The sequence below is a fragment of the Panicum virgatum genome, chromosome 2K (assembly GCF_016808335.1).
Source record: "Panicum virgatum strain AP13 chromosome 2K, P.virgatum_v5, whole genome shotgun sequence".
Taxonomy (NCBI): domain Eukaryota; kingdom Viridiplantae; phylum Streptophyta; class Magnoliopsida; order Poales; family Poaceae; genus Panicum; species Panicum virgatum.
Window position 1 is genome coordinate 4176201 of NC_053137.1, and position 13911 is coordinate 4190111.

The window sequence follows — 13911 nt, forward strand, 5'->3', positions numbered from 1 at the left end:
CTAGGCTCGTAAAACTGAGACGATTGAGGCCAGGTCATGCAACGGCCGTTGCTTGATCTCGGGTGAACAGCTAGCAGATAGCCAGCCACCGCCGGGGTTGCGGATGCTAATATAGGCCGTGTTTGGATGTGGAGGGGTAAATTTGCCCCAAGGCAAATGTTTGATTCCAACCATTTTCCCCCAACAGTTTTACCCCATAAAGGTGTTTGGATTAGGGGTAAATATGGCTAGAAATAGCATTTAATGGTCAGGTAGTTAGGCTGCCAAGGGGATGGCGCCAACAGCAGCGTAGGATCCGCCGGTGGATCCCTGTTGCGAGAACAAGTTGAAGCCGGCGTAGGAGGCACCCGCCGAAGGGAACAGCGGGTCCAACCCATCGTCGCCTGTGCCGTCGCCCTCCATCGTCCCGGCCTGACTGAGGAGCTAGGAATTTTGCAGAGGGGGCCGGCGACCACTACACCGATGCGCGACGATGAGCAGAGCCGCAGACACAAGAGTTCAAGAACGCCGCGAGCCCGCGACCTCGCCGTCGCTGCCGAGCTTGTGCAAGAAGAGCACGCAGTTGACGGCCAGCGTCTCGTCCGGGTGCAGCTCCAGCTCCGTGGCTGGGTCGGCGGCGAGCTGCGGAATAGGAGGTTGAGGGAGCCGGCGAAGGCGCGGAGACGGTCGCCGGTGCGGAGGAGCACGTCGCGGTCGGGGCCGGCGGCCGTGGATCCGGACCTCGGGCGGACCGAGATCGGGGTCCGCGTGGACGGCGATGGGCTGCAGGAGCGGACGGCCGATGCGGTGCGGGAGGGGGACGGTGGCGGTGGATCTGTGGAGACGGGCGGTGGTGCGGGAGGAGGGCGGTGGCGGTGGATCTGGGGAGACGGGCGGCGCGGGAGGGGGGGCGGATGCGGGACGGGCAGCGCGGGAGGGGGGCGGCGGCGCGGGAGGGGGGCGGATGCGGGACGGGCGGCGCGGGAGGGGGGCGGATGCGGGACGGGCGGCGCGGGAGGTGGGCGGACAGAGCAATAATGGATCTACTTTTTGGTGGGCCCAAGACAAAATTTACCCCAATTTGACACCCAAGATGGGGTAACGGGAAATTGTGAGATAAAACATTTATGCCAACAGTTTTTACCCCCTTGTTTGGATGTTTGAGGTAAAAAATACATCCTTTTACCCTTTTTACTCCTTTTACCTCTCCATCCAAACAAGGCCATAATGCCAACAACTGCAAGCGCCAACGCCAGACGACGGTGATGCCTGCCCTCCGCCCCTCCCTCCCTCCCTCTGGCAATTTCCTCGCTGATCCGCTCCCCGCCCACGCAAAAAAGCTACTCTGCTGCCCTTGCAACAGTTACTTTATTAACCTCCTCGCATCGCTTTACCACTTGTGTTCGTGGCCTTCTCTCTCTCTCTCTCCGTCGTGGAGGAGTGGAAGGGGCGGGTGGTGGTGGTAGTACTCCTCTGGTGGTCAGAGAGTTGCCGGCCTTGTTGGTTGCGGGAGGAGAGGAGTGATCAGAGGTCGCCCCGGCCCCGCCCCCGCCCGCGGCCGGGTCTCGACTACTCGACACAGCACCCTGCCAAAAGCGATCCATGTCGCGGCTACCCCCTCTCTCTCTCCTCTCCATTCCATTCTTAGGAGTAGCTTGCAACTAGTACTAGTCGTATCCCGTGCGACCACACCGCCAACACCAACAAGCATCTCTCTCCCCCTTTCAATTCGCTGTGCAAGCGTCTCTCTTTCATCGATCGTCTTCATCCCGCAGACCAGCCCTGGCCGCCCCCACCACTCCCCCGGCCTATAAAAGCGCACGCCACCCCCTCTCCTCCTCCAACCGCCTCGCAGACTGCCGTCGCAAACAAACCGATCGAAGCAACCCACACTCTCTCGAGAGACCGACCACCAGCAAATTAAAGCCCGGCGGTAGAGAGGCCAACGAAGAAGATGCTGCGGATGGAGGTGGCGGAGTCCGGCAGCGGCGGCGTGGCCGAGGCGGCGGCGTCCTCCCCCGCGCCGTCGGACGCCGCCATGGCGGTGTACGAGCGGGTGGCGCGGATGGCGAGCGGGAACGCGGTGGTGGTGTTCAGCGCCAGCGGCTGCTGCATGTGCCACGTCGTCAAGCGCCTGCTCCTGGGGCTGGGCGTCGGCCCCACGGTGTACGAGCTGGACCAGCTCGGGGGCGGCGGGAGGGAGATCCAGGCGGCGCTGGCGCAGCTGCTCCCGCCCGGTCAGCCGCCGGTGCCGGTGGTGTTCGTCGGCGGGCGCCTCCTGGGCGGCGTCGACAAGGTCATGGCCTGCCACATCAACGGCACCCTCGTCCCGCTCCTCAAGCAGGCCGGCGCGCTCTGGCTCTGAAGAGCCGAGGCGGCGCGCGCGGGGGCTGCTGGCCGGCGTGCCGAGCGTCGCCGGCGGCGGCGTGCCTCTGATCGATCAAAGTGACGACGGTTTCTTGTTGTTCGATCGTGATCGGTGTTACCTGTTGCTACTTGTTAGTGGGGAGGGGGTTACGTTGTAGATACCATTAACCGGCCGGCGCGGCGTGCGTCTTCAGTTGCCGTACGTGCCACTACTACTACCTCATTTACCTGGAGTTTTCTAGTACTAGTACTTCCTAATCTCTGGTGATCAATCAATTCAATGCTGGGTGTTGTGTTGTTCTAATGTGCGAGTACTACTAGCTTGGGAAAACAAACAAGAGTGCCTCGATCGATTTTACCCGTTTTCGTTCGGTTCACTCCCGGTGCAGGCTGCGATGATGCATTGTTGCAACCGTACATGATGGTGCTCCGTGTTTTTATTTGGTGACCCTTGATGATGTTGAGCGTACTGTCCCCTCTGAATTCCAACCGTATCCGTACGTACCTGTCTTTGTGGAAGGGGAACGGTAGATGATCTTCAATTCAGATGTATACGTACTACGTACACCTATCTATACATGTCCACGAAAAAAAAAACCAACAAACCATACAACTCGCATGACGCATGGGTCGATCGGAGGTTGATTGGCCGGGGTCGAAAAGAAAAAAAGCAAACAAACCATGCATACAAAATTTTTCTGAAGGTGGAAGACGTGATGAGGGATTCGCGGTGCGGCGGCGTCGTACGGTGTGGCGTGGCGGGTGCACGCAGCATCGATCCCCCTGCCGCCGGCCGGAGCAGACGAGCGATCAGAGGTCAGAGACCAGAGCAGCCGCAGCAGCCTTGGAGTTAAAACCGCGGGCACGCCTTGGGCTCCTTTTAAGCTTTTCGCGGCGGGCGGCCGGCCGGCCGGCGGGCTTTTCTCCCACCAGATCGATGCCGCCGCGAATGTGATCGATCTCGAAGCGCGATCGCTCCGTCTCTCGAGCTCGCGTGCAGCTGTTGCAGCGGCCCGTACGTATACAGTGTGTAGCACGGCGATGGCTACGTACGTACGTACGTACAGTTTGTGTGACGAGGCAGGCAGTACACATGTTGATGCGAGCATGCATGGAATGGATGCGGCCGGTCCGGTCAAAGTGACGTGTAGGCGCGGCTGCTTTATCCTGGGCAGCAGCAGCATGCGTAGCGTAGTGGTGGGTGTGATCAGAAGAGCGAGAGGCGCGAGGCAGCGCATGCGAAAGAAAGGAAGAAAGGGGGAGAGACCGGGCGGGCGACGCCTGCATCTGCGCGAATGCATCACGCATGCGCGTAGCCACTGACGGTTTCCGGGAACAGGCCCGGCAACCTGCCGCCGTCGCGAAAGCGCCGCCCCCAGCATCCAACAAGTGATCTCTGATCCGCTACTACACACTGCTAGCGGCAGCCAGTCAGAGATGGATGCGCCGCACCCAAAGACTGCCCCTGCCTCCTGTCCTGCAGCGTCGATACGGTATCGCATCGTATCCCTGCCCGCTGCCCCGGCCACACGGCCAGCGGCAGTGCCGGCCCCAGTCCCAACTCACCCACCGCGCGCCTTCCTTCGTTGCACACACCAAGTGTACTAGTCATCCATCACGCACTGCTGCTGCCCCAATGCCATTCCCATTGCCTCCCGACGCGCTACGTGTATAGTACGTGCATACAAAACGGCCCGTTTTCATCAGCAACTAGATCAAGTTCAGGCATCCATCATAGTTAACCTGCAAGCAGGTAGATTATTCAGTAACAATCAAGGCATCAAGCTCTGAATTTCTCAACAGATATTGCTGAAAACCCGGACAGAATGACACTGGCAAATCTTCTGATGCATCAGGCCGAACCCTAAGGTAGAGCTGATCGTTGGCCGGTCAGTCGACCAAGCAATCATGGCATTTGAAACGCAGCGGGTTCTTTCCCAGCACCACAAGTCAAAACGACGCAATCGGAACTGGCTGGAAACAACCGAAGATGGAACGGATTGCAGCAGAGCAGAGCTCACTTGACGGTCACGATTCAGCACTGGATCCATCTGGATACATGGTTGCAGAAGAGGGGGAAAACGTGGCCGCGCGGCCGGCGGAGTTCGCCGGAGGAGATGTGGCCGGCTCGGAATATTAGCAAAAGCCCCCTGGTTTCGATCTGAAGTTTTCAATTTACCCCCTAATGTAATTTGGATCTGATCCATCTCCACACTACCGGGAGTCCGGGAAGGTCAAGCCAGTATTAGTAATTGGGTTGTTGGGTGGACCTGGCTGTCTCTGGGCCGCTCGCTGGTCCTTTTCCATCGTCGTGGCAGCCCATACCCGATCTGCGCAAACCTCCTCCCTTTAACCTCTGTAGTCTCTGTAACGGTTCGAGACTCGAGAGGCCGCCAAATCCTGAAACCTGCATGCTGCAACTGTTCCAAAGAGCTGTCAGTCACCTGTTGGTGATTAGTACTATGTCTATGTAATGGTCCCGCTCGGATTTCTCAAGCAAGAACCAGGGATTTAGTGGAGAATTAGCATGGGGAACAGGGGAGGAGCGGGATTGATTCAGGCGGAAGGAGGATTCTGTTATTCAGTTCATGCCGCTCCAGTACAACGATGCTGGCCTTTACACACACTACCCACTCCTTGTACAGTGGCGGCTTTGCCGGAGTCGTGACATACTAGTATACAAAAATACAGCTGCTTGTTCAGCTAGCTCAGGCAAGATCCAAGCGTTTGCTTTTCTTGACGTTTTCCAGGCTACACGTCAGCCGCCTTGAGCGCTGAGTAGCCAGCAAGGCGATGTGACCAAGCGTCTTAAGAAAAGGGTTAACCTTAACCAGCTCCGCGCTGGACAGAGGAGAGGGATCGTGACGGCTTGGACCGGACGCCTGTCCGCTTCCCTGCTCAGACGTTTTCAGCGTGCTGGTGTCACCAAATCAGACCGCTAGTGTCACCAGGTCAAACAGAGTGGTTCGTGGATAATGTAAACTAACCCCAGGCCTCAAGGAACGGAGCCGTGCTTCGCTGCTTGGCTCCTTGCGACCTGCAAGCTGCAAGGTCCATCCAGGAGAGGTGCTCATGATTCGTGGCATCACGCAAGAGATGGGGCACATGTGTCACTGATGCTCCTCTCTCGTGTCATCCTTCTGCATGTATTTTTGGGCCAATAACAGAACAGCTGGTGCGGCCTAGTGATCGATTGGAAAGACTGGGGAATTCAAGAGGGTGGTGCGATACATTCGGTGTCGGCGCCCAAAGAGGTTTTATTTCCCTTTTTTCAGAAAAGAAAAGGAGACGGGAGCACCTGCCACTTACTACTTAGATGTCTGTTCTTTCAGCGTGCTTGGTTCCGGCCGGGCAACACTTGGCCACTCCACAAGTTTGGCGGCAAAAAGAAAAAAAAAACTGGCCTGCAATTGATTGGTGAATAAGCTTTGGCGCGCAGTTTTTTCCACTGCCACCTGCTGTTTTTCTCGCGCACAGTTGTGGTGCTGATTTTTGGCGCCGAACGCAGGCGTGGCGTGGCAAGCCGTGGCTGGCTGCCAAACACGCCCAACTAATGGACGACGGAGCAGTTTTCCATAAAATGCCACGGGCCTTCTTCTTCGCCATCCTATGGAGTAGTACTATTGTTTAGTTCAGCTTCAGCCATGCATCATGGGCCCCAAGTCCCATCGCTTACTTGATGCAGATGCAGGGCGCTAGCAAGTGAGCTAGCCTTGCCTTGTCGCCCTCGAGATCGGACTCCATGAACAGTAGTAGCTTCATCCACTTTGTAGCCTAGTGCTATGCTGCCCCCGCCCCCCCCAAAAAAATAGACAAGTTTTTGCGCGGTTTTTTTTAAGAAAAAAAGGCATGAAAAGATCGAAGCGAGGAGAAACATATAAGAAAATTTCTCTACGTATTTTCCAGGGACGGCACTCATGTGAGTACGTGACCGGAAGCCATAAAGCAAAGCTAGCAGGTTCTAACGAAAAAGACGGCGCATCGATTCATCTGGTGTTCTCTAGTGGTTTAGCTGTATCTGTTAACTCTGCATGCGACATGGTCCATTGAACTTTGGAACATATATATGCTTAGATATGGAGGAGAACCATGACATTATTGGGCTAATCATTTGGGATTTTATATATGCTGGATTTTGTATCGATTATGCCCCAAGACAAATTCAAACGGCAGTATGCCTTTATTCCCACAGATAGTAGTCTTCAAATGTCGGGGAAATTTGCCCATGATATGCTTGGAAATGATGAGATATCACAAGGTTCTAGCACATTCGTGTGTCAAACTTCATTCAGGCATGCAGCTACCCAAATTAAACTCTTGACAGCAAACTGACTTATTTTTTGCATTTTTTATCGTTAATATATACCACTATTAAAACTATTCAGACCTAACTTATACCTGCCATTCATTTTTTTTTCTAATAGCAAAAAAGTAGAGCAGCTGAGTCGTTAAAGCAGAGACCCTTCTTTCACGCACAACACATTGCGGTAATGCGCTTGATTAGCATGTGCATTCCTGCTAGCTGTTTCGAAGACTACAACTTGTTTGTCTTGAAAGGTCTGCTTGTCTCTGATGATGTGAACGGCATGGATTTGGAAAGCTCTTTTTTGCACGAAATTTGCGTCCACCATGGGGAGAAATTGGTAGGCAGGAAATGGCAGGCATGCATCCATGATCCATAGCTTTTCCGTCCGTCTTTGGTATCTTCTGCCGTCCACTCAGACGAAAAGGCAGTAAGTCTCTCTCAGACCACAACCACACGAGTAGGAAAACATTAATTTATTCTCCTTAATAACACTTTAGGTTTGCCTGTGTGTTGAGAGCTCTAGAACCTGTCTCTCGGAAAGAGGTAACAGGAGAGGCTTGTGCCCAATTGCTAACACAACATACTACAAAACTTTGGTAAAGTATCACGCGCAAACCAATTTAACCATACAAACTTCTAATTTGGATTACATGATCAACATCCAAGGAAATGCGCAGAGGAAGTGGGAGGGAGAATTTGCAAAAGTGTGCTTAGAAGCTTTAACTTTAGGTTATTTGGTCACTGTTGGAACGATCCTGCTTAGTTATAAGGCGTACTAGAGATACTAAGAGTCTGAGATGGGTAAGGATAGGGTTAAGTAAGTTGAATCCCATGTGGTAGAGAGAGAGATCGATCCTGGGCACAAGATCTATCTATTCTAACCATCTATTTTAGGCAGAATATATTGGTGGTATACATATTTGGCTGATAATCATCAAACTAAGCTGATCGCAAAAACCATTTCTTTTGAGCTGGCAGGCCGGCACAATCTCGAAAACTAGAAAGGAATACGTGCCCTAAAGTTCACATCGTGTCGTGTCGTCGAGCAACGAGTACAAGTGGGCACACTAGCTAGACACAGGAAAGCCCCACCACACGGTGCACGCTTGACACTGTTCGCCTAGTTTCTACGAAGCACCCAATCTTTCCATGTGCATCGTTGGGCTTTCCCATGACCCTGCTTTCAGAGATTTGGATCGCATTTTGGGTTCCTTGTCTACGGCCTGCTAATGGGTTGGAAACCGCACCATATCCAACTCCACATAAAATTAATATATTTAGTTATCTAAACCCACCCAATCCAATTAATTAATTTCTCAACTCTAACCAACCCGCCCCATTACAAGCGGGTAACCCACAAAAATCCATGAGTTCTACTATGTAGAGGAATTTAGTGGTTATACACTTGATGTGGGGGTCACATATGTCTAGCCACACTATTTTGTATAGAGTATCTGCCAGTCATATTTGCTCATCTCCAAAAATTTCAGTTAATTTCGATAAAATTTTATAGTCTGATCATGAGGTTTTAATTTCAGGGTCCGGCTCTTTATGTGGAGCCCACGTGTAGTTCTAGTCACGCTGCTTTGCACAAAGTAGTTGCCAGTCGTATTGAGTCATCTTCAACAAATTTCAGTCAATTTCGATAAAATTTTATAGTGTGAATGCGAGGTTTTAATTCCAGGGTCTGACTCTTCATGTGGGGCCCACAGGCAGTTCTAGTCACACTGCTTTGCACAAAGTAGCTGCCAGTCGTACTGAGTCATCTCCAACAATTTCAGTCAATTTCGATAAAATTTTCTAGTATGAACACGAGATTTTATTTCTAGGGTCCGGCTCATAACGTGGGCCCACATGTAGTTTTGGTCCGGCGCTTGATTAACAAATTTTATAGTGTGTAACATGCGCGTTGGCCTAGTGGTCGATCGGAAAGACTGGAATTCAAGAGGGGGGTGAGCGGGGTGCATTACATTCGGCGCCCAAGCAAAAGATTGGTATTTTTCATGGATGGATTGGCAAACATAAAGCAAAGGCCATTCTAATTGAACACAGACCCGAAGCTATAAATTTGAGGGAGCCAAATATGCAATTTGGGGAATCGGAATGACACCCGAAGCTAAGTTTAGGGAGCCAACTTGCATTTTACGAGTTGCAGGACCGAAATAATATAGCCTGATAAGTTTAAAGACCGCTAATATACTTTACATGTTACCCCGTAAAAAGATATTGTACGGGACTATCTATATAAGATACACTTTGGAGCAAATATTATAGTGGAACTGTAAGGTAGAGGAGAGAGAAGTGGAAAGAGAAGGGCTGTGGCTCACTTATACACAAGAACTAAGAATATTTGTGAATGAGATAAGCAGAATATGCATTAACAGTGAAGAGCTCACCTATTATATGAACGGACTAAGAGAAACTTACCAAAAATTCAAATAACCAGCAGCTCGCTGTACTCTTAACTTTCCTCTCGTATGAAACTCTAGGGTCAACTGTCGAGAATTTAAATAACCTCGCTCACTTCATACGAAACTGCAGAACCTCCGTCCGGTCCTCGCCGCGTTCTAGACTTGACTTGACTAAGGCAATGGCGGACGCGGATCCGGTGCGTCGCTGCGATCACAGTAATAAATTTCTGCTGCTTTGTGATGCTTCAGTGCTGCAAGAGGTAAGGCTCAGTTTGACTTGACTAAGGTAAGTCAGTGAATCTGTGTCCGGCAATGGCGTCGCCCGTGGCGCGGTTCTTGCTCCCGGCGGCGGTCTTGTTCCTCGCCGTCCTTGGATCGGCTGAGGCGGGGACCGAGGCGGCGGCGGCGCTGCTGGAGTTCAAGCGCGCGATGCTGGACGTGGACGGGCGGCTTTCCGGCTGGGGCGGCGCGGGTGCGGACCCCTGCGGGTGGGCCGGCATCGCCTGCTCCGCCGCCGGCGAGGTCACCGGCGTCACGCTCCACGGCCTCAACCTCCACGGGGGGCTCTCCGGCGCCGTCTGCGCGCTCCCGCGCCTCGCCGTCCTCAACGTCTCCAAGAACGCGCTCGCGGGCGCCGTCCCGCCCGGCCTCGCCGCCTGCGCCGCGCTCGAGGTCCTCGACCTCAGCACCAACGCGCTTCACGGCGCCGTCCCGCCGGAGCTCTGCACGCTGCGGGCCCTCCGCCGCCTCTTCCTCAGCGAGAACCTCCTCGCAAGCGAGATCCCCGCCGCCATCGGCAACCTCACCGCGCTCGAGGAGCTCGAAATCTACAGCAACAATCTCACCGGGAAGATCCCCACATCCATCCGCGCGCTGCGCCGGCTCCGCGTCATCCGCGCCGGGTTCAACGACATCTCCGGCCCCATCCCCGTCGAGCTCACCGAGTGCGCCAACCTCGAGGCGCTCGGGCTCATGCAGAACAACTTCACCGGGGAGCTGCCCCGGGAGCTCGCCCGCCTCAAGAACCTCACCACATTGTTCCTCTCGAAGAACGCCCTCTCCGGCGAGGTCCCGCCGGAGCTCGGGAGCTGCACCAACCTCCAGAAGCTCGCCCTCAACGACAACGCCTTCACCGGAGGCGTGCCCAGGGAACTCGCCGCGCTGCCGTCGCTCTTAAAGCTGTACATTTACAAGAACCAGCTCGACGGCACCATCCCACCGGAGCTGGGAAACCTGCAGAGTGTACAGGATATTGACCTCTCGGAGAACAAGCTCGCCGGCATCATCCCCGGCGAGCTTGGCCGGATACCCACGCTCCGGCTTCTCTACCTCTTCGAGAACCGCCTGCAAGGTAGCATCCCGCCGGAGCTCGGCCAGTTGAGCAGCATAAGAAAGATTGACTTGTCCATCAACAACCTCACCGGCACAATTCCGATGGCGTTTCAGAACCTCAGCAGCTTGGTGAATTTGCTACTCTCCGATAACCATCTCCATGGCATCATCCCTCCATTTTTGGGAGCCAACAGTAAATTCTCAGTGCTCGACTTGTCCGACAACCAGCTGACGGGCAACATCGTCCCCTGAAGTCATGACAATACAAACATTGCACATGCACAATAAGGCTGCAGGAAATGTTTAAGTGTATCATCCATTGTAGAAAGGTGTGCCAGAATTGAAAGCCTAGATAGCATCAGTGCAAGCAACGCAGTGTTACATATATTGTGAAAGAAATACGACATTATATTCTACTGTTTGTAAATATCCCCATCAGTTGACACTACATCTTTCCTTCCAACTCTTCCAATCAGACATCCGGCACTTCAGTTTAGGAGATGTATGCCGATGGTGAAAAAACCCATGGTGAGAAGGAACCCGCGCGGCGTCTCCACCGTGGATCTCTTAGCCTCGCTCATGTCGTCCCTGCAAGAAATGGATAATAATCAGGCTTAAATCACCCAGTAGAAATTGGAACATGAAGAGGAATTATGGCAGGATATGAGTAAAAATAATACTTGAAGGGTAACCCTATCAGCACTGTGAAGCACAGGCTAGATGATTCCCTCATTTGAGCTGACCTGCTGAAAATCTTTTTTTATCGAATACGCAAGAGTTGCTATCTTTCGATTAAGATAGAAAAGGTTTCATACAACACGCAAGTGCGCTACTGTGACCCCCCACTGATTACAGAAAGAACAACAACCGAGAAAGGACAGTGGCCATCGGCCCGTCGAAGCTGCTAACTACTCCCGTACTCCCTCCATACCCACAATTCTTGACGTTTAGGACATAATTGTGGTAACCAAGAAATCATTAATTAGGGGTTAGTTTTCCATATCTGCCCCTAATAAATATGATTGTGGTTGCTCTCTCTATGAGAAAGTAAACCAAGCCCAACTGGCTAGTGAGCGTTAGCAGAGGAATGAGAGTGGCGAGCCGAGTTCAAATCTTGGCGGCTGCAAAGTTTTTTTGCTGCTGGCGTGATTAACGAAGAAATTAAGGAAGGGAGCCGAACAGACTCCAGGGGCAAACAAAGTTTTTTTTGCTGCTGGCGTGATTAACGAAGAAATTAAGGAAGGGAGCCGAACAGACTCCAGGGGCAAACACGTCCACGGACGGGGTAGCGCGGCCACAACGTCAAGTTTTGCGAAAACGAATACCACGGCCAGGACGTCAGGTATTTTGGGTATGGAGGGAGTACTAAGCAACCAAGTTTCCGAGCTCCGGCATTGATCCAAAGCTGGCCCTGCTGTGTGATGACAGCCACAACCTGTGTCACCGTAAGCGAGACCCGACAAAATCAGACAGGTGTACTTGAGAGGAAGAAAAATTCAAGTTCAAAATGGTAAAAAACCCCATTGTTTTGGGAAGATGTATGGTTAATGGATGAACCATTTTGCATGATTTATCACGTCATGTATGAATGGTGCAATGATAAGATGATGACAATTCTTGAGACGCTGAGGAGAATTGGACGTCTGAACTTCAATAGATGGCTACCTCATATACTGTGGTGACTTCGTTAATCTCGAGGATTTGCCGGCTCAGTCTTCGAAGACGCTCACAGGGGTAGGATTTGCGTACGTGTGTTCATAGGGGTGTGAGTGTACGTGTGTTGTGAGTGTCTGAGTTGTACTGTGTAATCTCAAAAAAAAATATATAGTTCGAAACGTGGTCGGCGGTGATGGATGAAGCCTTCTCAATTTTGAAGATCATGACGAGCATGTAACTTGGAAGTGGAACAGCAGGAAGTCTTTTACCACGAAATCAGTTTATGACCACTTAACAATGGAAGGGGGTGTTAATGAGTTATGTTATATTTGGAAAGCAAAAGTTCCATACAAAACTAAGATTTTTACATGGCTCTTGGAGAAAGGCGCCGTGCTAACTAAGGATAGTATGATCAGGAGAAATTGGACAAGGGACCCCCTTTTTTTTCTCGCGACCGGGACAGGGGACCCCTCGTGTATGCTCTGTAGTAATATACACACCGGCCAGGTTTTATTCCCTTTTTCAGAAAAGAAATGGAGACGGGAGCTCCGTTTTTTGGCGACGAACGCAGACGTGGCGTGGCAAGCCGTAGCTGGCTGCCAAACATGCCGCTAATGGACGACGGAGCAGTCTTCCATGAAAGGCCAAGGCCCTTCTTCTTCCCCATCCTATGGTATTGTTTGCTTCAACCATGCATGGGCCACAAGTCCCATGGCTTACTCTTTGTTTTTAAGCCTCTCATCTGGTACAGCTTTAGTATCTGGTACAGCTTTAGTATCTGTTCGTACAAGAAGAGGAAAATGCCAAAGTCTTACATGACACGACAGTGCTCCTGTCCTATTTTTTTAAAAAAAGTATCTGTTCATACATGCACGCATGCACACCCTACACGCACACGCACAGCTCACTCACACTCCACATGTACAAACAAACCTACAACTACACTCGGACCAACAAATTGCGTCCATCTTGAGATCACGGGATGACTCCGTAGGCGACGGGCGTGTCGCACACCACACCTCACTCACACCGCACATGTACAAACAAACCAACAATCACACTTAGACCAACAAACTGCATATCCATCTTGAGATCATCGGATGACTCCGTAGGCGACGGGCGCGTCGCATTCCCTTTGTGGCTCCATGCGTGAGAGACTGCATAGTTTTTTCTTAGAAAAAGGAAAGTTTTCGACCTCTGCAACCACACACATCCAATTCTTACATCGATCTTAGCTTCAAAGATGATCACAAATAATAAATAAAAGTGTACACCAACTAAAGGAAGTAATTAAAAGCAAATTCTCTTATTGCTTCTCCATCCATTTTTGGCGAAGATATCCAAAAGCGATGACCTCTAACGTTTTGCTTGCCAAACGGACAGTCTCCCTTGATTCCTCAAGCTGCAGTAGGGAAGTAATTAAAAGCAAATTCTCTTATTGATTCTTCATCCATTTTTGGCGAAGATATCCAAAGCGATGACCTCTAACGCTTTGCTTGCCAAACGGGCAGTCTCCCTTGATTCCTCAGGCTACAGTAGGGACCAAAATCGCAGCCAATATGCTCATCTGAAAATAATCTGCATAAAAGAGGTAACCTATTTTTTCTCAAAAATTAAATCATTACGTATACACTAAATAGCCCAAATAAGAGCAGTGAGGCTGCATAGTTTAAAGGAAAAAGTTCAATTTACTCCCCTCAACTATAGCCAAAATCTTGATAACCCCCTAAACTATAACTTAGTTCAATTCACCCTCTAAACTATGTCATTTAATTTATTTTACTCCATAACACAATTTATCTTTTTTTTTGTTTCTCCATACACAAGTTGGATTTTAATTTCAAATTTTGTAAGGTAGAA

At 51.4% G+C, this 13911-nt stretch overlaps 3 protein-coding genes across 3 annotated transcripts; all 3 read left to right on the forward strand.

The window, feature by feature from the left end:
- Positions 1 to 462: 462 nt before the first annotated feature.
- LOC120694963 (glycine-rich protein DOT1-like) lies at positions 463 to 1017 on the forward strand. The gene has a single exon (XM_039978300.1). The coding sequence runs from the start codon at positions 463 to 465 to the stop codon at positions 1015 to 1017; it is 555 nt and encodes a 184-aa protein (XP_039834234.1).
- Positions 1018 to 1770: 753 nt separating this feature from the next.
- Positions 1771 to 2650, forward strand: LOC120695854 (glutaredoxin-C9-like). The gene has a single exon (XM_039979073.1). The coding sequence runs from the start codon at positions 1934 to 1936 to the stop codon at positions 2342 to 2344; it is 411 nt and encodes a 136-aa protein (XP_039835007.1). The 5' UTR covers positions 1771 to 1933; the 3' UTR covers positions 2345 to 2650.
- Positions 2651 to 9375: 6725 nt separating this feature from the next.
- Positions 9376 to 10647, forward strand: LOC120694964 (leucine-rich repeat receptor-like serine/threonine-protein kinase At1g17230). The gene has a single exon (XM_039978301.1). It carries the CDS (start codon positions 9376 to 9378, stop codon positions 10645 to 10647), a length of 1272 nt encoding a protein of 423 aa, XP_039834235.1.
- The last annotated feature ends 3264 nt before the right edge of the window (positions 10648 to 13911 follow it).